We start from the raw sequence: 24651 nt of genomic DNA, 5'->3' as shown, positions 1-24651 counted from the left end.
TGTTCTTTTGGTGACAAGGCAGAACTACAAAGTTGGTTTCCATAAATATTTAAAACATGTTTCCTGACTAATTTACATGAGTCCAAACTGTAATTGTGTACATTAATCATTGCCCTACCTCTAACATTTGAACTTCTCAGCTAGATTTCACTGAAAGAGACAGAGTTTAGATCTTCACTAGCAGTCTCTTGCCTGTCACAGTATACTGATCTTCTCGCTCTTGAGTAACTCATTGATAGTGAAAAATACTAAGATAAAGTTCTGCATATAAAGATAAGCAGAGAAAAACTATCAACTCTCCAAAGTGTAATATAGCTCTGTATGTACATGCATGCATTCATGTATGCATGTGAGTAAAAAATGCATATCTGGTAGAGAAAGAAACACAGCAAATATAGCATATAGCATAATGTGTGTAATTAAAAATATGACACAGATGAAACAGGAGAATTATCACAAGTTTAGACCAGACTGGGCTACAGTCTTAAACCCTGCTTTTTAAAGAGAAAAGAAAAGAAACAAACAATAGAATGGGAGCATGGATATTTACCTCAGTGGCAGAATATTCACCTGGCAGGTATGAAGCCCAGGACTCAATATCCATCACCACAGGGGTAAAAGTATCTTAAAGTATCAGAAATATTAAGTAAACAAATTAGAAAATAGGACTTCTAAAGAATATACCTAGTAAAGTAGATCTCGCTAATATCTCTGAGATTGTATTTTGGTACTATACATAATAAAGAATACACCTTTACTGCTTTAAAAATACTTATCTAGAATAAGATCAAATATTTTCATAAAATGTCAATGATTTCCATTAAATAAGAAACAAGCATATGGCCTCTGGGAAACGGTAGATAGGGGCACAGGAGCTGCAGGTCCCCTGCGCCCGTGACACCACCGGAACCTGAAGGGACCGGATTAAAAGATCTCTGCACCCAAATCCCATGGGAGGGAGAGCTAAACCTTCAGAGAGGCAGACATGCCTGGGAAGCAAGAAGAGACTACACCCTGCCCACATTTCTGACTCCAGAGGAAAACACCAAACGCTATCTGGGACCCTGGTGCACAGGGACTCCCGGAAAGGGCGGCAGAACTCCTCCTGGTTGCTGCCTTCGCGGAGAGCTCATAAGAAAAACCCCACGAGCAAACTTGAGCCTTGGGACCACAGGTAAGACCAACCTTTCTGCTCCAAGCTACCTGCCTAGTGAACTCAGGACACAGGCCCACAGGAACAGCTGAAGACCTGTAGACAGGAAAAAATACACGCCCGAAAGCAGAACACTCTGTTCCCATAACTGGCTGAAAGAAAACAGGAAAACAGGGCTACAGCACTCCTGAAGCACAGGCTTATAGGACAGTCTAGCCACTGTCAGAAATAGCAGAACAAAGTAACACCAGAGATAATCTGATGGCGAGAGACAAGCTCAAGAACTCAAGCAAGAAACCAAGACTACATGGCATCATCAGAGCCCAATTCTCCCATCCAAAGAAAACACTGAATATCCAAACACACCAGAAAAGCAAGATCTAGATTTAAAATCATATTTGATCATGATGCTGGAGGACTTCAAGAAAGACATGAAGAACTCCCTTAGAGAAATGCAGGAAAACATAAATGAACAAGTAGAAGCCTATAGAGAGGAATCACAAAAATCCCTGAAAGAATTCCAGGAAAACACAACCAAACAGTTGAAGGAATTAAAAATGGAAATAGAAGCAATCAAGAAAGAACACAGGGAAACAACCCTGGATATAGAAAACCAAAGGAAGAGACAAGGAGCCATAGATACAAGCATCACCAACAGAATACAAGAGAGAGAAGAGAGAATCTCAGGAGCAGAAGATTCCATAGAAATCATCGACACAACTTTCAAAGATAATGTAAAACGAAAAAAGCTACTGGTCCAAACATACAGGAAATCCAGGACTCAATGAGAAGATCAAACCTAAGGTATAATAGGTATAGAAGAGAGTAAAGAATCCCAGCTCAAAGGACTGCAAATATCTTCAACAAAATCATAGAAGAAAACTTCCCTAACCTAAAGAAAGAGATGCCCATAAGCATACAAGGAGCCTACAGAACTCCAAATAGATTGGACCAGAAAAGAAACTCCTCCTTTCACATAATAGTCAAAACACCAAATGCACAAAATAAAAAAATAATATTAACAGCACTAAGGGGAAAAGGTCAAGTAACATATAAAGACAGACCTATCAGAATCACACCAGACTTCTCGCCAGAGACTATGAAAGCCAGAAGATCCTGAACAGATGTCATACAGACCCTAAGAGAACACAAATGCCAGCCCAGGTTATTGTATCCTGCAAAACTCTCAATTAACATAGATGGAGAAACCAAGATATATTCCATGACAAAACCAAATTTGCACAATATCTTTCTACAAATCCAGCACTACAAAGGATAATAAATGGTAAAGCCCAACATAAGGAGGCAAGCTACAAACCTAGAAAAAGCAAGAAACTAATCATCTTGGCAACAAAACAAAGAGAAGAAACGCAGACAAACATAACCTCACATCCAAATATGAATATAACAGGAAGCAATAATCACTATTCCTTAATATCTCTCAACATCAATGGTCTCAACTCCCCAATAAAAAGACATAGATTAGCACACTGAATATGCAATGAGGACCCTGCACTCTTCTGCCTACAGGAAACACACCTCAGAGACAAAGACAGACACTACCTCAGAGTTAAAGGCTGGAAAACAACTTTCCAAGCAAATGGTCTGAAGAAGCAAGCTGGAGTAGCCATTCTAATATCGAATAAAATTAATTTTCAACTAAAAGTCATCAAAAAAGGTAAGGAAGGACACTTCATATTCATCAAAGGAAAAATCCACCAAGATGAACTCTCAATCCTAAATATCTATGCTCCAAATACAAGGGCACCTACATACATGAAAGAATCCTTACTAAAGCTCAAAACACACATTACACCTCACACAATAATAGTAGGAGATTTCAACACCTCACTCTCATCAATGGACAGGTCATGGAAACAGAAATTAAACAAAGACATAGACAGACTAAGAGAAGTCATGAAGCAAATAGACTTAACACATATTGATAGAACATTCTATCCTAAAGCAAAAGGATATACATTCTTCTCAGCAACTCATGGTACTTTCTCCAAAATTGACCATATAATTGGTTGAAAAACAGGCCTCAACACATACAGAAAGATAGAAGTAATCCCATACGTCCTATCAGACCACCACGGGTTAAAGCTGGTCTTCAATAACAATAAGGGAAGAACGCCCACATATACAAGGAAGTTGAACAGTGCTCTACTCAACAATAACCTGGTCAAGGAAGAAATAAAGAAATTAAAGACTTCTTAGAATTTAATGAAAATGAAGGTACAATATACCCAAACTTATGGGACACATGAAAGCTGTACTAAGAGGAAAACTCATAGCTCTGAGTGCCTGCAGGAAGAAACAGGAGAGAGCATATGTCTCCAGCTTGACAGCACACCTAAAAGATCTAGAACAAAAAGAAGCAAATACACCCAGGAGGAGTAGAAGGCAGGAAATAATCAAACTCAGAGCTGAAATCAATGAAGTAGAAACAAAAGGACCATAGAAAGAATCAACAGAAAATCAACAAGATAGATAAACCCTTAACCAGACTAACGAGAGGACACAGAGAGTGTGTCCAAATTAACAAAATCAGAAATGAAAAGGGAGACATAACTACAGAATCAGAGGAAATTAAAAAAGTCATCAGATCCTACTACAGAAGCCTATATTCAACAAAACTTGAAAATCTGCTGGAAATGGACAATTTCCTAAACTGATACCAGGTACCGAAGTTAAATCAGGAACAGATAAACCAGTTAAACAACCCCATAACTCCTAACAAAATAGAAGCAGTCATTAAAGGTCTCCCAACCAAAAAGACCCCAGTTCCAGAAGGATTAAGTGCAGAATTCTGTCAGACCTTCATAGAAGACCTCATACCAATACTATCCAAACTATTCCACAAATTTGAAACAGATGGAGCACTACTGAATTCCTTCTATAAAGCCACAATTACTCTTATACCTAAACCACACACAGACCCAACAAAGAAAGAGAACTTCAGACCAATTTCCCTTATGAATATCGACACAAAAATACTCAATAAAATTCTGGCAAACCGAATCCAAGAGCACATCAAAACAATCATCCACCATGATCAAGGAGGCTTCATCCCAGGCATGCAGGCCTGCTTTAATATACAGAAAACCATCAACGTGATCCATTATATAAACAAACTGAAAGAAAAAAACCGCATGATCATTTCATTAGATGCTGAGAAAGCATTTGACAAAATTCAACACCCCTTCATGATAAAAGTGCTGGAAAGAATAGGAATTCAAGGCCCATACCTAAACATAGTAAAAGCCATATACAGCAAACCAGTCGCTAACATTAAACTAAATGGAGAAAAACTTGAAGCAATCCCACTAAAATCAGGGACTAGACAAGGCTGCCCACTCTCTCCCTACTTATTCAATATAGTTCTTGAAGTTCTACCCAGAGCAATCAGACAACAAAAGGAGAGTAAGGGGATACAGATTGGAAAAGAAGTCAAAATATCACTATTTGCAGATGATATGATAGTATATTTAAGTGATTCCAAAAGTTCCACCAGAGAACTACTAAAGCTGATAAACAACTTCAGCCAAGTGGCTGGGTATAAAATTAACTCAAATAAATCAGTAGCCTTCCTCTACACAAAAGAGAAACAAGCCGAGAAAGAAATTAGGGAAATGACACCCTTCATAATAGTCCCAAATAATTTAAAGTACCTCGGTGTGACTTTTAACCAAGCAAGTAAAAGATCTGAAAAATAAGAACTTCAAGCCTCTGAAGAAAGAAATTGAAGAAGACCTCAGAAGATGGAAAGATCTCCCATGCTCATGGATTGGCAGGATTAATATAGTAAAAATGGCCAATTTATGAAAATCGATCTACAGATTCAGTGCAATCCCATCAAAATACCAATCCAATTCTTCAAAGAGTTAGACAGAACAATTTGAAAATTCATCTGGAATAACAAAGAACCCAGGATAGCTAAAACTATCCTCAACAATAAAAGGATTTCCGGGGGAATCACTATCCCTGAACTCAAGCAGTATTACAGAGCAATAGTGATAAAAAAAAAAACTGCATGGTATTGGCACAGAGACAGACTGACAGAGCAATGGAATAGAATTGAAGACCCAGAAATGAACCCACACACCTGTGGTCCCTTGATTTTTGACAAAAGGAGCCGAAACCATCCAATGGAAAACAGATAGCATTTTCAGCAAATAGTGCTGGTTCAACTGGAGGTCAACATGTAGAAGAATGCAGATCGATCCATGCTTATCACCCTGTACAAAGCTTAAGTCCAAGTGGATCAAGGACCTCCACATCAAACCAGACACACTCAAACTAATAGAAGAAAAACTAGGGAAGCATGTGGAACACATGGGCACTGGAAAAAATTTCCTGAACAAAACACCAATGGCTTATGCTCTAAGATCAAGAATCGACAAATGGGATCTCATAAAACTGCAAAGCTTCTGTAAGGCAAAGGACAGTGTGTTTAGGACAAAACGGCAACCAACAGATTGGGAAAACATCTTTACCAATCCAACAGATAGAGGGCTTCTATCCAAAATATACAAAGAACTCAAGAAGTTAGACCGCAGGGAGACAAATAACCCTATTAAAAAATGGGGTTCAGAGCTAAACAAAGAATTCACAGCTGAGGAATGCCGAATGGCTGAGAAACACCTAAAGAAATGTTCAACATCTTTAGAAATAAGGGAAATGCAAATCAAAACAACCCTGAGATTTCACCTCACACCAGTGAGAATGGCTAAGATCAAAAACTCAGGTGACAGCAAATGCTGGCGAGGATGTGGAGAAAGAGGAACACTCCTCCATTGTTGGTGGGGTTTCAGACTGGGACAACCATTCTGGCAATCAGTCTGGAGGTTCCTCAGTAAATTGGACATTGAACTGCCTGAGGATCCAGCTATACCTCTCTTGGGCATATACCCAAAAGATGCCCCCAACATATAAAAAAGACACGTGCTCCACTATGTTCATAGCAGCCTTATTTATAATAGCCAGAAGCTGGAAAGAACCCAGATGCCCTTCAACAGAGGAATGGATACAGAAAATGTGGTACATCTACACAATGGAATATTACTCAGCTATCAAAAACAATGACTTTATGAAATTCGTAGGCAAATGTTTGGAACTGGGAAATATCATCCTGAGTGAGCTAACCCAATCACAGAAAGACATACATGGTATGCACTCATTGATAAGTGGCCTATTAGCCCAAATGCTTGCACCCTAGACGCCTAGAACAAATGAAACTCAAGAAGGATGATCAAAATGTGAATGCTTCACTCCTTCTTTAAAAGGGGAACAAGAATACCCTTAGCAGGGAAGAGAGAGGCAAAGATTAAAACAGAGACTGAAGGAACACCCATTCAGAGCCTGCCCCACATGTGGCCCATACATATACAGCCATCCAGTTAGACAAGATGGATGAAGCAAAGAAGTGCAGGCTGACAGGAGCCGGATGTAGATCGCTCCTGAGAGACACAGCCAGAATACAGCAAATACAGAGGCGAATGCCAGCAGCAAACCACTGAACTGAGAATAGGACCCCCGTTGAAGGAATCAGAGAAAGAACTGGAAGAGCTTGAAGGGGCTCGAGACACCATATGTATAACAATGCCAAGCAACCAGAGCTTCCAGGGACTAAGCCACTACCTAAAGACTATACATGGACTGACCCTGGACTCTGACCTCATAGGTAGCAATGAATATCCTAGTAAGAGCACCAGTGGAAGGGGAAGCCCTGGGTCCTGCTAAGACTGAACCCCCAGTGAACTAGACTGTTGGGGGGAGGGCAGCAATGAGGGGAGGGTGGGGAGGGGAACACCTATAAGGAAGGGGGGAGGGGGATGTTTGCCCGGAAACCGGGAAAGGGAATAACACTCGAAATGTATATAAGAAATATTCAAGTTAATAATAAAAAAAAAAAGAAAGGGGAGGAAGGAGGGGTATATTTGCCCGGAAACCAGGAAAGGAAATAACACTGCAAATGTATATAAGAAATACTCAAGTTAATTTAAAAAAAAAAGTCAAAAAAAAAAGAAAATATCCAATTAAAGAAAGAAAAAATAAATAAAAAAAATACATTCTACTTTTAAAAAAAATGGTGTTCAGAGCTAAACAAAGAATTCACAGCTGAGGAATGCCAAATGGCTGAGAAACACCTAAAGAAATGTTCAACATCTTTAGTCATAAGGGAAATGCAAATCAAGACAACCCTGAGATTTCACCTCACACCAGTGAGAATGGCTAAGATCAAAAACTCAGTTGACAGAAAATGCTGGTGAGGATGTGGAGAAAGAGGAACACTCCTCCATTGTTGCTGGGGTTGCAGACTGGTACAACCATTCTGGAAATCACTCCGCAGGTTCCTCAGAAAATTGGACATTGAACTACCTGAGGACCCAGCTATACCTCTCTTGGGCATATACCCAAAAGATGCCCCAACATATAACAAAGACACGTGCTCCACTATGTTCACAGCAGCCTTATTTATAATAGCCAGAAGCTGGAAAGAATCCAGATGCCCTTCAACAGAGGAATGGATACAGAAAATGTGGTACATCTACACAATGGAATATTACTCAGGTATCAAAAACAATGACTTTATGGAATTCATAAGCAAATGGAAGGAACTGGAAAATATCATCCTGAGTGAGGTAACCCAATCACAGAAAAACACACATGGTATGCCGTCATTGATAAGTGACTATTAGCTCAAATACTTGAATTACCCTAGATGCACAGAACAAATGAAACTCAAGACAGATGATCAAAATGCGAATGCTTCACTCCTCCTTCAAAAGGGGAACAAGAATACCCTTGGCAGGGAATTGAGGGGTAAAGTTTAAAACAGAGTCAGAAGGAACACCCATTTAGAGCCTGCCCCACATGTGGCCCATACATATACAGCCTCCCAATTAGACAAGATGGATGAAGCAAAGAAGTGCAGGCCAACAGGAACCGGATGTAGATCTCTCCTTAGAGACACAGCCAGAATACAGCAAATACATAGGCGAATGCCAACAGCAAACCACTGAACTGAGAACAGGACCCCCGTTGAAGGAATCAGAGAAAGAACTGGAAGAGCTTGAATGGACTCGAGACCCCATATGTACAACAATGCCAAGCAACCAGAGCTTCCAGGGACTAAGCCACTACCTAAAGACTATACATGGACTGACCCTGGACTCTAACCTCATAGGTACCAATGAATAGCCTAGTAAGAGCACCAGTGGAAGGAGAAGCCCTTCTTCGTGCTAAGGCTGAACCCCCAGTGAACATGATTGTTGGGGGGAGGGCGGTAATGGGGCGAGGATTGGGAGGGGAACAGCCATATAGAAGGGGAGGGGGAGGGGTTAGGGGGATGTTGGCCTGGAAACCGGGAAAGAAATAACCTTCGAAATTTAAGTAAGAAATACTCAAGTTAATAAAAAAATTATAGAGATAAGTGAAAAAAAGTTTATCATTAGCTTTTTCAAGGCAGACATGCTAATCATCTATCATTCACCTATCTATTTTTCTATCTTCTATCTATCTATCTATCTATCTATCTGTCTGTCTATCTATCTATCTATCTATCTATCCTTCTATCTACCTATCTACCTAAACGCCCAAACATGTATGCACAACTATTTAGCTTCCCATTGAACACTCAGACACACACGCACACACACATTCATCATCATCACAGCCGTCACGTTGATTTAAGATTATATTTTGAGTGACAGATACTATACTATATAATGTTTTCTTGTGAACAATTGTGATGTTACTTTTAGTCTCTGAGCTAATTGAGACAAGCCTTTTAACTTACCAGTCTTCAATAAGATCATCTATAAAAGGCAATAGTTTCAATGTGCTACACATATTTGTGGATATTTTGGAAATCATTATAAATTAACTATGTATTTCATTATCTACCTCTTGCATAGCAAATTGTATGCACACAGCGGATGTATGTATTTCAAAATTCTCAGCATGGATTAGATTAGAGCAGACACCCCCCCTGCCTTCTCCTCCTCCAAGTCTCCTATTCTGTGTCCTTTGAATCAATTCTTATTTCTATTTTCCATATTGAAAAGCATCTGCAGACATTACCAGCTAATCTGTGAAGATACTGATTACACAACTTTTGAATTCCATGAACATCAAATAAGAAAGATAACTACCTTTTGATAGTGTTTTCAACTAAATTTTGCATATATATATAATTGTATATATTAAAAGTCCTACTTTGTCTCTGGCAATAAGACGAGAGCCAATTTATGCAACAGCCAGGCATACATGCATTTCTCACATTTATTCATCTCTGGACTAAAACTCTACTTATATGAATATGATGAAATATTTGGTGCAAAAAAATGAAAGGTGATCTCTCTGTAGAAAAGAATGCTCAAAATAATTAAGAAAAAGAAAGATATTGATGGAAGGTAATCTTACAGATGGTAGCCAGCTGTGGTCAAGATTAATTCACGTTCATCCAGAAAGGTAGTGTTGTAAAAAGAGCACACTAAGCATGCTTGTCTTCTTTATTCTTCTCAATATTTCTTTGAATTTAAACATAATGATTCATATTAAATACTTAGTAAATAACAGTAAAATTATGAGTATGCCTCATATTTATATGCAGAAAGAAAAGAAAATGGCCCATGAAATCTTCCCCAGTGAGATACACAGCTTTCTTCAGTGTGACTATACTGGGCATTGAGAAAGAAATCAATAGTTTTCTCAGTAAAACAACCGAAAATTATCTATAAACACTCTGACGATCAATCAGGAGCTTTTACCATCTTTTTAAATAGACCACGATGCTCACAGGATAGCATGAAATCAAGGACTTACATGCAGAGTGCGTGTGAAGTTCTAGGCCAGATGGGGTCCCACCAAGAAGAAAGGGAAGTGGACGTATCACCAATAGATAAATGCTTTCAAAATTAAAAAAAAAAATTCTAGCAGCATCTCACTGGGCATACAAGTTATATCTCCAGTAATAAATGTCTAATAAAAAATGAACTTAATGCCATTTATGAAAGCTCTTTGTGTCAATGCTTTATCAATGTTTCTGTGGAATGTGTTTATTGTTTTGTTTTTATCTTTTATGTCTTTTGAACATATATTATGGTTTCCAGTTTTTTGTTTTTATGAAGTTTCGGGGTATGTACACAGACATGTCACTGTGTATATATGTATATTAAGCTTTTGCTTTATAAAGTTTTTGGGTATGCACACACATATCACTGTCACAATGTATATTAAGTTTTGCTTTGACTCTATCATTTGTTACGTTATACTCTGGTTTGATGGCTTTGTTTTTATCTTCTTATCATCATTATTATTGTTATTAAATTTCTGTTTGTAATCTAATGAGAGAGAGGGAGTGGGAAAGGGAGGCAAAGAGAGAAAGAACTAGAAGGAGAAAGAAAAAATGAGATACAGAGAGAAACAGGGAGACAGAAAATGCATGAATTTGGGTAGGTTGGAAAGAAGGAAAGATCTGGGAAGTTTGGGGATTAGGCAAATCAGAATATAGTGTATGAACAAAATCTATGTTAATGAAAGAAAAATCTTGGAAGGGATGTCACAGCAAATAAAAGTGCTTTGCTGAACAATGTGAGTGTGAGTTCAGACTCCGAGAAATCATGTAAAATGACCAACATACTCTGTGGACTCTGTCAGAAGGGAACAGAGGCAGAGAATGTTGGAACAGGATACGTAATGGCCCTTCTGGTGTCTGCCCACAAGCAGGATCTCACCTTCTAAAACACTCATGTGCACAGATATATCAGAAGTACCTCACACACGTGCGTGCACACGCAAACACACACACACACACACAGAGAGAGAGAGAGAGAGAGAGAGAGAGAGAGAGAGAGAGAGAAGAGAAAGCTTTAAAACTCAAAATCAATACTCTGGACTCCTAGCACAGAGTTGAGTGTTGCTTACTGGCGATGGCAGTGAAAATTATGAAACAAATTATCAACCACATGAGGCGTCCAAAAATGGATTGTCATAAGGTAACATAAGAGGAAGCAGAAGTAACTTGAAATTATAGGTGGGGTGAGCAGAGCGTGGGATCAGAGGGGACAGTACTTTCCATCCACCTTCCAAGCTGATGGGCGTTTTATCTCTCCGTTTATACGGTTTCAGTCATGCCCTCATGCACAGAGCTGCAAGAGAACCTTTGTCCTTATTTTATGTCTTTTAGTGAGAACATCCAGTTTATCCCTAGTTTGGTGTCCTGAGAATAAAGTTTCTATTTAAAAAATGAAAAAAAAAGGAAACAAGCAAATGTAACAATTTGAGAATATTACACAAATAAACTATATTAACAGTAGCAGTGGAAACTAGTGAGACAACATCTGAAGAAATCTAACAAGATTCTGTCTCAACTGAGTAGCCAGATTATCACCAGTAAACAAGACATTTAACATCATACATGCCTAATATAATAGAATATGAACATAGCATCATTTCTATGGTATTCTTACCAAAAGAAACTCTAAAATCCAAACATGTATATCTTCAAACCAGTGAGAACACACTAGATAAATCCCAGTTAGCAGGACACACTCCAAAATGTTTGCAAATATTCTTTAAGTGTCAGTCATGAAAGACAAGGAAAGATTAAACAGTTGTTACAGATTAGAAGATACCAAAGAGGTATACAAGATCCCAGGTTGAACCCCCAAACAGAAAGCCACCAGGGAAAATTGTCTGGGCTACAGTCTTAAACCCTAAAAAATTAAATTAGTCTATAGATTAAGCAGTGGTATTTTGTAAAGTTAATTTCTTGGTTTAGGCGTTGATATAGCAACTCAGGCCTGTAATTCTAGCATTTCTGAGACTCAGGCAGGAGGGTTCCTATAAGTTCTAGATCAACCTGAGCTACAGTGAGATCTTGTTTCAAAACTAAATCAAATTGTTTTCTGGTTTAGATAAATTTGTTCTGAGGCCAGGTGTCTCCTGAAAAGGCACATGCCTTTTGTCCCATTACTGAGAACCAGAGGAAGGAGGGCCTCTTATTTTCAGACTAATTTGGTCTGCACAGCAAGTGCCACGTTAGCCAGGAATATGAAATAAGACCTTGTTTCCAAGCAAAATTTAGAACAATTTACATAGGTCATTTAAGATGTTACTAGTACAAGAGACTACCTGAAAGATATATAAGAATGCTGTACCATTTTTATAATGTTTCTGTAAGTGTATAAGTATTTCTAAGTAAAATTTTAAATGAGGTAATACCTAAGTAATTGTAAGTTATCAGGATATATTTATTACTTCAATTGAGTCAAGGGTTGTTTCTTTTACTTAAAAAGAAAAGGCTCCTTTGGAATAACCTATATTATTTAAATTCAAGGAGCTTATTATTATTATAATCATCATGATGATGATGGTGATGATGAAAGGACTCCTACCTTGTATTAAGTCCAGAAGAGCTGACTGTCCTCTTCCTGTGTCAAATCTTTGCAAACATAAATTGACCTACTCATTTAGAAATCAGGAAATGTTTGTCTTACTGGAAATACATGGTGAGGAGGAATGATCTTTTTTTAAAGGAGAATATTAAATGGTATCAGTTTCATAGCGATTTTAAAGTATATGCATTGTATCTTCCCAGGTATTCCGAAAGGACCTCATCAGTGCCATGAAAATTCCTGACTCTCACCACATTAATCCTGACAGCTATTACCTCTTTACTGACACATGGAAAGAAGAATGGGAGAAAGGAGTCCAAGTACCAGCCAATCCAGACTCTGTTCCAACACCTTCTCTCAGGTATTGGCATGTTTACAACTTTGACTTAGGAAAAGAGCTCTCTTGGTTTTCTTTGTATTTCTTGGGGAGAAATTTAAGAGTGAGTATACATTTCTAACATGTGAAGTTAATGTAACTCACAAATATACTACATCATGATTGATGAATAAATTCCAACTCATTTATCTAAGAGAGTCATAAGATGAAATGTTTTGAAGTACAATCTAAAATTAGGAAAAGTTCTTAGACCACAAGATTTCCATATCTAAGTCATCAGTAGCATTTATTGGTCTTTGAAGAGATAACTTTCCCATAAGAAATTGCTTCAATATAGCTGAAGCCTCATTAGTGATGATACTAATAAGTGGCCAAAAACATACAGCTTCTAAAACAGAAACTACATCACCTTGTTAAGATAGAAAGACATTGATTTTTGTGGAAAAAGAGTTTTCATTTCAGAGGAAATATTAAACTCTTGAAGAGTAGTGCTGGTTTTAGAAACCATTTTGTCATACTGGTTTTGGTATTTCTAGTGCTTTGCCTAAGTCTGACATAAAGTAAGATGTTCAGTACGAGTTTGAATGAATATAAAAATGAGTAAATAGAAGACACAGTTCTAGATAAAGAGCTGGTAGAACTTCTTGGTTACTATGAGAAAGTATAGATTTTTTTATTTTATTTTTATTGGATATTTTATCTATTTATATTTCAAATGTTACCCCCTTTCCCAGTTCCCCCACTTCCCCTGTCCCCCTGCTTCTATGAAGATGCTCCCACTCCTGTCTACCCACTCCCACCTCAACGCCCTGCCACTCCTCTACACTGGGGAAACCAGCCTTCCGAGGACCAAGGGCTTCTTCTCCTATTGATGCTAGGCAATGCCATCCTCTGCTACATATGTGGCTGGAGCCATGGGTCCTGCCATGTGTACTCTTTGGTTGGCGGATCCCTGGGAGCTCTGGGGGATCTGGTTGGTTGATATTGTAGTTCTTCTTATGGGACTGCAAACCCCTTCAGCTCCGTCCATCTTTTCTCTTAACTCCTCCATTGGGGTCCCCTTGTTCAGTCCAATGGTTAGCTACAGCCATCCTCATCTGTATCAATAGGGTTCTGCCAGACCCTTTCAGGAGACACCCATATCTGGGTCCTGTCAGCAAGCACTTGTTGGTTTCAGCAATATTGACTGGGTTTGGTGGCTACATATGGGATGGATCCCCAGGTGGGGAGGACTCTGGATGACCTTTTCTCAGTCCCTGCTCCACTCTTTGTCCCTGTATTTCCTCCCATGAGTATTTTGTTTTCCCTTCTAAGAAGGAATGAAGCATCCACATTTTGGTCTTCTTCTTGAGCTTCATATGATCTCTGATTTTTTTTCTTAAATATTCCAAGCTTTTGGGCTAATATTCACTTATCAGTGAGTAGATGCCATGTGTGTTCTTTTATTGACTGGGTTACCTCACTCAGGATGATATTTTCTAGTTCCATTCATTTGCCTATGAATTTCATGAAGTCATTGTTTTTTGATAGCTGAGCAATACTCCATAGTGTAAATGTCCCACATGTTTTGTATCAATTCCTCTGTTGAAGGGCATCTGGGTTCTTTCCAGCTTCTGGCTATTATAAATAAGGCTGCGATGAACATAGTGGAACAGGTGTCTTTTTTATATGTTGGGGGATCTTTTGGGTATATGCCCAAGAGAGGTAAAGCTGGATCCTCAGGCAGTTCAATGTCCAATTTTCTGAGGAACCTCCAGACTGATTTCCAGAATGGTTGTACCAGTCTGCAACCCCAGCAACAATGGAGGAGTGTTCCTCTTTCTCCGCATCCTCGCCAGCATCTGCTGTCACCTGAGTTTTTGATCTTAGCCATTCTGACTAGTGTGAACCTCAGGGTTGTTTTGATTTGCATTTCCCTGATGACTAAGGATGTTGAACATTTCTTTAGGTGCTTTAGGTGTTCTGAGGATATTCGATAGTCCTCAGTTGAGAATTCTTTGTTTAGCTCTGTACCCCATTTTTTATTAGATATTTTTATTTACATTTCAAATGTTATCCCCTTTCCCAGTTTCCCATCCATAAATCCCCTGTTCCATCCCCCTCCCCCTTCTTATATAGGGGTATTACCCCACCCAATCACGCACCCCTTCCTGCCTCACCGGCCTGACATTCTCCTACTTTGTAGCCTATCTTTAATAGTGTTATTTGATTCTCTGAACTCTGACTTCTTGAGTTCATTCTATATATTGGATATTACCCCTTTATAGGATGTAAGATTGGTAAAGACCTTTTTATAATCTGTTGATTGCCATTTTGTCCTAATGATAGTGTCCTTTGCCTTACAGAGGCTTTGCAGTTTTATGTGGTCCCATTTGGCCTTTCTTGATCTTAGAGCCTAAGTCATTGGTGTTTTGTTCAGGAAATTTTCCCCAGTGCCCATGTGATCGAGACTTTTACGCTCTTTTTCTTCTATTAGTTTGAGTATATCTGGTTTGATGTGGAGGTCCTTGATCCACTTGGACTTAAGCTTTGTACAGGGTGATAAGAATAGGTTGATTTACATTCTTCTACATGCTAACCTCCAGTTGAACCAGCACCATTTGTTGAAAATGCTTGTCTTTTTTCTACTGGATGGTTTTAGCTCCTTTGTCAAAAATCAAGTGACCAGAGGTATGTGGGTTCATTTCTGAGTCTTCAATTCTGTTCCACTGATCTGTCTGCCTATCTCTGTACCAATACCATACAGTTTTATCACTATTGTTCTGTAATACTGCTTGAGGTCAGGGATGGTGATTCCCCCAGAAGTTCTTTTATTGTTGAATATAGTTTCACTATCCTGGGTTTTTTGTTATTCCAAATAAATTTTCAAATTGCTCTTTTTAACTCTATGAAAAATTAAGTTGGAATTTTGATGGGGATTGCATTTAATCTGTAGATTGCTTTTGGCAACATGGCCATTTTAACTATATTAATCCTGCCAATCCATGAGCTTGGGTGGTCTTTCCATCTTCTGAGGTTTTCTTTAATTTCTTTCTTCAATGCAATCCCCATCAAAATCCCAACTCAATTCTTCATGAAATTAGAAAAAGCAATGTGCAAATTAATTTGGAATAAAAAAAAACCTATGATATCGAAACTATTCTCAACAATAAATTAACTTCTGGATGAAACACCATCCCTGATCTCAAGCAGTATTACAGAGCAATCATGATTTAAAAAAACTGTATGGTATTTATACAGAGATAGGCAGGTAGATCAATGGAATAGAATTGAAGACCCAGAAATAAACCCATACACCTATGGTCACTTGATCTTTTACAAAGGAGCTAAAACCATCCAGTGGAAATAAGACAGCATTTTCAACAAATGGTGCTGGTTCTTCTGGAGGTCAGCAGGTAGAAGAATGCAAATTGACCCATTCTCATCTCCTTGTACAAAGCTCAAGTCCAAGTGGGTCAAAGATCTCCAAATAAAACCAGATACACTGAAATTAATAGAAGAAAAAGTGGGGTAGAGACATGAAGACATAGGTAAAGGGGAAAATTTCCTGAAGAAAACATCAATGGATTATGCTCTAGGATCAAGAATCGACAAATGGGATCTCATAAAACTGCAAAGCTTCTGTAAGTCAAAGGACACTGTTGTTAGGATAAAACGGCAACCAACAAATTGGGAAAAGATCTTTACCAATCCTACAACTGATAGAGGGCTTATATCCAAAATATACAAAGAACTCAGGAAGTTAGACTGCAGGGAGACAAATAACCCTATTTTAAAAAATGGGGTTCAGAGCTAAACAAAGCTGAGGAATGCTGAATGGCTGAGAATCACCTAAAGAAATGTTCAACATCTTTAGTCATAAGGGAAATGCAAATCAAAACAACCCTGAGATTTCACCTCACACCAGTGAGAATGGCTAAGATCAAAAACTCAGGTGACAGCAGATGCTGGCGAGGATGTGGAGAAAGAGGAACACTCCTCCATTTTTGATGGGATTGCAGACTGGTAAAACCATTCTGGAAATCAGTCTGGAAGTTCCTCAGAAAATTGGACATTCCACTACCTGTGGATCTAGATATACCTCTCCTGGGCATATACCCAAAAGATGCTTTAATACAGCACAAAGACACGTGCTCCACTATGTTCATAGCAGCCTTATTTATAATATCCAGAAGCTGGAAAGAACCCAGATGCCCTTCAACAGAGGAATAGATACAAAAAATGTGATACATGTACACAATGGAATACTACTCAGCTATCAAAAACAATGACTTTATGAAATTCATAGGCAAATGGTTGGAACTGGAAAATATCATCCTTAGTGAGGTAACCCAATCACAGAAAAACACACATGGAATGCACTCACAGATAAGTGAATATTAGCCCAAAGCTCGAATTACCCAAGATACAATCCACAGACCACATGAACCTCAAGAAGAAGGATGACCAAAATGCGGATGCTTCACTCTTTCTTAAAAGGGGGAACAAAAATATTTATAGGAGGGGATATGGAGGCAAAGTTTGGAGCACAGACTGAAGGAAGGGCCATTCAGAGCCTGCTTCACATGTGAGATATATATCCACCAAGACTAGATAAGATTGATGAAACTAAGAAGTACATGCTGATAGGAACCAGAAATGAGATGTTCCTGAGAGACACATCAGAGTTTGTCAAATACAGAGGTGAATGCCAGCAGCAAACCACTGAACTGAGAATGGGACCCCCTTTGGAGGAATTAGAGAAAGGATTGAAAGAGCTCAAGGGTCTTGCAACCTCATAAGAACAACAACGCCAACCAACCAGAGCTTCCAGGGACTAAACCACTACCCAAAGACTGACCCATGACTTCAGCTGCATATATAGCAGAGGATGGCCTTCTTGGGCACCATTGGAAAGAGAGGCCCTTGGTCCTGCCAAGATTGGACCCCCAGTGTAGGGGAATTGGGGGATGGGGAGGGGAACACCCTTATATAAGAAGGGGAGCAAGATGAGATAGGGGGGCTTATTTCTGGGGAAACCAGGAAAGGGAATAACACTTGAAATGTAAATGTAAAAAATCCAATTAAAAAAAGAAAAATAAATAAATAAATATGAAAAAATACATTTTTGTTTTAAGCCCAAGTTTTGGGATATAGGGCTGCCTGCTTTGGACTGTCTGCAGAAGCTGACTATAATTTACCTTGTGCTATAGCAGAGGTGTGGTTTTGCCAGCTGTAAATGTTTTCTTTGATTGTTTGACACTTGGAATTCTGGGAACTTTTCAGAGGATATATAAATTCTAGGTCCCTGATAGGCATTTTGTGCGGTTGGTGGTCATTGGGTGGGGTGGCTATACAGTTAGTTACTACTTACTTAGTTACTCAAAGAAGAAACAAAAAATTAGATTCAAGGATCTCTGTCTCTTTCCTCTCTATCCTTTCAATTCAGTATGTGTCTCTAACTGTGAGAGGAAGCTGTCAGTCTCTAAATTTATACTTCTTAAACAATATAAATTTTTTGCAGTACTGTCAGATAGATACAATATTTAAAGTAGTACATGAAACATTTTCCACTTAACCCACAAATTAAACTCACCTCCATAAAGTATATTTAATATACTAATTTAATATCAATACCATCAACTGCAGTGTTTCCATAATTCTTGGAGTGTTAATGGGCTATGTAGCACCAAGGCCTTTATGTGTATATATTTATGTGTATTTGTATGTATATGTATATGTATATATGAATGACATTAAAATACTTTCAAGCAACTTCAAGTCCTTGAAGGAGACTGAAATAGCTCATGGGACAGAGCCCACTCCTGATACTGCCATGAAGGCCAGGTCCCAGAGGCTGGAGAGCTCAAAGACCCACAGTAGAACCAAAAAAGTAAGAGGCAATGAAATGACTCCTAATGATATTCTGCTGTACTCATAGATTGGTGCATATCCTAATTGTCATCAGAGAGGCTTCACCTAGCAACTGATATAAACAGATGCAGAGAGATCCACAGACAAACATTAGGTGGAGCCTAGGGGATCCTGTGAAAGAGAAAGAAAGAGGAAGGATTTGAAGAAGCCAGAGAGGACAAAGATACCATGAGAACATCATCCACAGAATCATCTAACCTGAACTCACAGGGGGCCACATAGACTGAACTAGGGAGCCTGCATGGGTCTGACCTAGGCCCTCTGCACATATGTTACAGTTGTGTAGCTTGGTTTTCATATGGGACTCAGAACTCTGGGAATGGGGCTGTCTCTGACCCTTTTGTCTGCTTTTGGAACTTTTTCATCCTACTGGGTTGCCTTGTCCAGCACTCATACAAGGGGAAATGCCTAGTCTTATTAGCAACCTTGAAGATATGTCTTGTTTGGTTTATATTCCTGGGAGCCTGCCCTTTCTGAAGGAAAACAGGGAGGAGTGAATTGGGGAAGGTGGAGGGAAGAGACTGGGAGGAGTAGAGGGAGGGGGAAACTGTGGTTGGGATATAATATATGAGAGAAGAATAAAAATGATATCAAAAAGAAAAATTATATTTTGAAAATTAGGAAATATTTGCTCCTTTTTCAGAAGAGATTATATAAAATTGGTGTTCATTCTTTTAAATTTGTTTTTATTATTTTTAATTATGTGAGGGAGAGAGAAAGAGTGTGAGCATGTGTTCATGCAGGCAGGTACTTGTTTAGGCCAGAGTTACCAGATCTCTTTTGACTGAAAATAACATGCGGTAGTGAGCTGCCCTGCCTGATGGATTCTAGTAAGCAAACTTGGGTGTTTTGCAAGAGCAGTTACACACTGTTTTAACTGCTGAGCCATCTCTGTAACCCCAGTTCTTATTTAAATGTTTGATAAACTTCTCCACTGAAATATGCCAAATCTAGAAGCTATTCTTTTATTGTTTGGTTTCTTATCTTTAAATTTATTCTTTCATAGTTATCTTGTTCATATTGGGTGATTTTTAGTTCTTTGGTGCTTTAAAGGCTTTGTTTCATCTAAGTTGGCAAATTTATGCTTATGTATATATTCATACTTTTCTCTCTGTTGTAATATTTAAAGTTAACATTTGGCCAGGCTTTCATATGTATAAAGGTTAAGTAGATAAACTTCTATGACTTCCCTCCCATTAAATACAATTAAGTCATAAGCAGCTTGAAAACACAAACCTATTTAAAAGATCAAAAGAAGGTGGATATAGTGTTCTTGATACACACCTTTGAAACAAGACAGCCATGTGTTTCCTGAATTTTCTTTTTGCTTCCAGATTCTGGAAAAGGTGACAACCAAGAAGCATCAGGCAGCAATGATTTTAAAAAAAAAGGCTTACTCTTCCTAGTGACTGGGAAAGGGCCAGCCTATCAAGTCAGAAATCTTTCATAGTTTGTTCATCTCCAGCCAAACTTTATGAAGCACACTTTGGGCTGTCATTCTATCCTCTTCTCTAGCACAAATGCAGTAAGGAGCCTGACTTTATCTTAACCCTGCAATGGTAATTCAACCTGTCTAGGGTTGTAGCAGAAATCTTAATGGAGAAACAATATTCTCATTTTTACCTGATAATAATGATCCCTCCTTCCCTGGTCATGCCAATGAAGGCCATTTGGTCATTCTTACTAATCTCAATAAGGGAGGTATCAGTAAAGGTCTAGTAGGAGCCAGAACTTCCAGTCACACCCCAAAAGTAACAGAAAATCCCTGCCATATAGAGTAAGTAAGTAGTCAACTACAACTTTTTGGCAATAATAAGACAGTGTCTTCTACCCCAATTCTGATGACCAACCATAGTTGTTTTCTAGGAAGCCAGCCAAAACTAAAGGTTTAAATAAGGTCTCTTGTTTTATAATACCCAAGATATATAGGTTTCAATAAGAAATGACTCATCAAGAATACTCCAAGGGGGCTGGGGCAGTAGTATCATAGTGGCAGAGTCCTTGCCTAGGCTCTGAATTCAATTCTCAGTACCAACATAGACATATACATACATACATACATATAGGATGGCTCAATAGTAAATATTCTGAGATAAAAAGATTTTTTGAGACATTCTTGGAATCATCTTTTACTGTTTATTGTCCTATAACCCATATTTAATTTCTATATGCAGAAGATCCTGAATCTACTTTCAAAATACATGTAGATTTTGTGTATTAAGTTCAAAGGAAAATGCCTGCCCCTTAACGATGCATGGCTACACAAGTCTGTCTCTTAACTTCACTGCAGTTTTTGGGCATCTGGACCTCCTGGACCTCCAACTACTTCCCCTACCCCATAACTTTCCACATCTTTCCCTTTCCATTTTAGGCTACAGAATTCTACTAGTCTTGATTTTGATTATGAAAATTGAGTATGCATGAACAATATATAGAGCATTTTCATACATGTTTATGGTATTTGAAGTTTAAAGGTGTTCCCTAGTGTTTCCATTATAAGTTTCAGTGTTTATAGTAAATTGCCCCCACACTTAGTAGCTCAGAGCAATTAGACTTGAAGTTTGAACGCCACACAGTGACTGGAGATCTGAATTAGAAACCTTTTAAAGGCCTTTTCACAAATGTACCAGATTTCTTAGACTGGCATAACATGAGAATTACATTTGGCTTGACTCCTTCACTGTCTGGCAATCTCAGCACAGTCAGATTCCTTATAGACTCCAGGCACAAGACACAAGACTCTGAAGTGTACCTGTTCCTTCCTGACAGCTAGGTGAAGGCTGCACTCCTTTTTATGACCCAGCTTGCAGTGCTCATAATATTATCTCTCCTGGTTCAAACCATCATAAGTTACTTTCTATTGAAAGGGAGGAGAAATAATCTTCAAAACTTGAAGACGTTGTAAAAGAATATGTGAAATTTGGAAAATGTCATGTCATAGAAATGGAACTGTCTCATATACTAAGTCACAGGGACTTTGGAAGAAAAGGTTATCACGAAGTAACAATATTAACAAGGGGCATTTGGGAAGACTCTATATACCTAAACATATATTTATGAAGTCAGGGATTGTGGTTCACTCCTATAAATCCAGCACTTGGAAAGCAAAGAGAGAAGGATCAACTTGAGTTCAAGGATAGCCCAGGCTTCATGGTGAGTTTACAGAGTTGAGACTGTATCTCAAAGAAAAAAAAGACATTTTTAAAGAGACTTAGTTAATAGCTAATTTTAAGATACTCATTTCAAAGCTTTTAAAAGATGTATAATACTGTGATGTTTATATAGTTTCTACTGTTCACAAAAAATTCTAGGCAGACACTAGGAAACAACCTAATCTCTAACTTCCAAATATCTAGATCAATTAAAAAGTCCCTGAATGGTCACTGTCAATAAGACACTTTGGGATACCTTAGGTCAGAAAAGAATAATAATAGTAGTTTCATTTTAAATGACTCTTTAGTGACACAGCAGTGTCTACTTGTACCTGACTTAGTAGTGTTTCAAACACTCTGACATACATGTCTGAAGAACACATAAATAAACCTTTCCATAGACCGATGGTTGTGGGTCCTTTAACAATAGCCCATCATCCTAGAAAGCTACTGAAACATTCAGTTATATTAAAGGGTCTGAATTGGAATCTAGGCTTACCTTGTCCTGACAGAATGACTTAGATCTCTAGGTTTGTGAACATTAGCTGATTTGGTCAGTAATAGGATGCCATTGATAGTGTCTCTATACCTGGTTCATAAGTGTCTGCAGAAGAAAATCATAGGATTATCCCAGGCTTTCCTCTAAAGCAGTGGTTTTTAACCTGTGACCCCTTAGAGGTCACATATCAGATACTTTTGATTCATAACAATAGCAAAATTACAGTTAATAAGTAGCAACTAAATAATTTTATGGTTGGTAGTCACCACATATGGAACTGTACTAAATGGTCTCAGCATTAGAAAGGTTGAAAACTACTTCTGTAGAGCTGTAGCAGTCAAATACACACAAAACAAAAAGACACTCTTAAGTGTGTCTTTTGATAATCAGATGTTTTAGAGTGTGTGCGTGCGTGTGTAAATGAATCGGTTTCTAAACACCCTTAGCTAACGATGCTAACACATCTGTCATCCCAGCCCTTGGGAGGCTGAAGCAGGGAACATAACAAGAACCTGTCTCAAAAAAATAGAGTCCTCTAGGCATGGTAGCACATACCTTTAATTCCAGTATTCAGGAAGCAGAGGCAGGAGGATCTCTGTGAATTGGAGATGCACATGATCTACATAGCAAATTACAGGATAGCCAGGGCTATATATATAGTAAGACCCTGTCTCAAAATCCAAAATAAAATAAAATCCCAAAGTAACATTTTTACAGATCTTCTATGTTACAAGTTCAGCAACTTCTCCTTGTAAATTTGCATTAATTTGACCTTTTACCCATGTGTTTTCTTGGATTTTGTGTTACTGTTTCAATCCTCAGATTTAGACTTTTGCTCATTATAGTTAGTGAAAGTGACTGAGATGATATCACCATTCTAATAATCATTATGGTAAACTTTGCATTGAAATATGATGTATACTCAGAAAATATAGAATGTATAATTGTATACCTGAATGAATTTTCATGAATTAAACATATTCATTTAACTGCCACTCAGATCAAGAAATAGAACATTACCAACACCCCAGAAGCCTTTCTTCTGCTCCCTGCCAGTAACTGACCTCCCTCACCGTAGGTAACAGTTTTGCCAGTTTTTGAACTTCATATAAATAGAATCCTATAGTATGTATTCATTTGAGACTGGATTGTTTTGTTCATCATTATGCTTTGTGAGACCATCCGTGCTGTTGCATGTAGTAGTTCATTTTCACATCATATTTCATTGTATAAATATGCCACAGTTTTTTTTTATCCATTCACCCTTACTTACCTTTTGTGTCTGTGAATTTTTACTAAGTATATACCTAGGAGTAGATATGTTAGGTCAAAGGACATCTACCTGTTCATTTCAAATACATACCTTATAACATCTACTGCCAAAGTGGCTTTTATCAGCTTATGCCAACAGCAGCATAATAGCAGGTCTATTGGCTTCAGCTTCTTACCATCACTCAGGCCTTCATAGATTAGCTTGGTGTCAGTCTTTTAAATATTAGCCATTTTAATAGAAAACTGTGATTATGATTGCAATATCTGTGATAACTAATGAGATTGGGACCTTTAAATTCTTCCTTTGCCATAAAATAGCCTTATCTGTAGAGTGTCGGCTTAAATCTTTACCCTAGTTTTTAATTGGAGTGTTTTTCTTTTCCAAATTGATTTGTTAGATTTTAATATACATTATAGGTTTAAGCCCTTTGTTACTTATCTTTAGTAGCAAATATCATCTACCCCATGAATTGCCTTTTTTCTCTCTTTTAATAACCAGTTTGGTATGTGTGTTTTTCAGTCTTTTCCTATTGTGTTTGATGACATTTGTGTTTCATTTAAAATACCTTTGCCTACTCTGATGGTATAAATATATTCTCCTTTGTATTCTTCCAGAAGCTTTTTTAAACATAAGCTTCATTTAAGAAAATTTCTAATGTACATTTTCCTTATATAATTTAAAGTACTTGAGATGAATCATTAGCTATAAAGTCCTTTTTTTTTTTTTAAGAAAAAGGCATACCTAGGGAAAAATAAAATGTTCTGTAATTGCCTTGTAAGGTCATACACCAAAGAAGTGCATTATATTTGATCTTGAAGTCTCTGGAGAGCACATTTTATCCTTTTCAGTTGGAAACAGGCCTCTGGATACACTTCCCAAAATTTTAGCTTCAATTAATGCTTAATGTTTCTGCATTTTC

General features: G+C 38.0%; 1 protein-coding gene across 8 annotated transcripts in view; it reads left to right on the top strand.

Moving 5' to 3' along the window:
• Jade3 (jade family PHD finger 3) overlaps positions 1–24651 on the top strand; it is a 201796-nt gene that overhangs the window by 117867 nt on the left and 59278 nt on the right. For 4 of the 8 annotated variants that reach the window (XM_039099579.2, XM_039099577.2, XM_039099578.2 and 1 more), the window contains 2 exons: positions 12762–12919; positions 23460–23537. In XM_039099579.2, coding sequence (XP_038955507.1) covers positions 12762–12919; positions 23460–23537 — 236 coding nt within the window. The remainder of the gene's footprint in view (positions 1–12761; positions 12920–23459; positions 23538–24651) is intronic. The other 4 variants (XM_063279878.1, XM_063279879.1, XM_039099580.2 and 1 more) reach the window with 1 other exon arrangement.

This window comes from Rattus norvegicus, chromosome X, assembly GCF_036323735.1.
Source record: "Rattus norvegicus strain BN/NHsdMcwi chromosome X, GRCr8, whole genome shotgun sequence".
NCBI lineage: Eukaryota > Metazoa > Chordata > Mammalia > Rodentia > Muridae > Rattus > Rattus norvegicus.
Note: the sequence above shows the minus strand (reverse complement) of the source record. Positions and strands in the feature narration are given on the sequence as shown.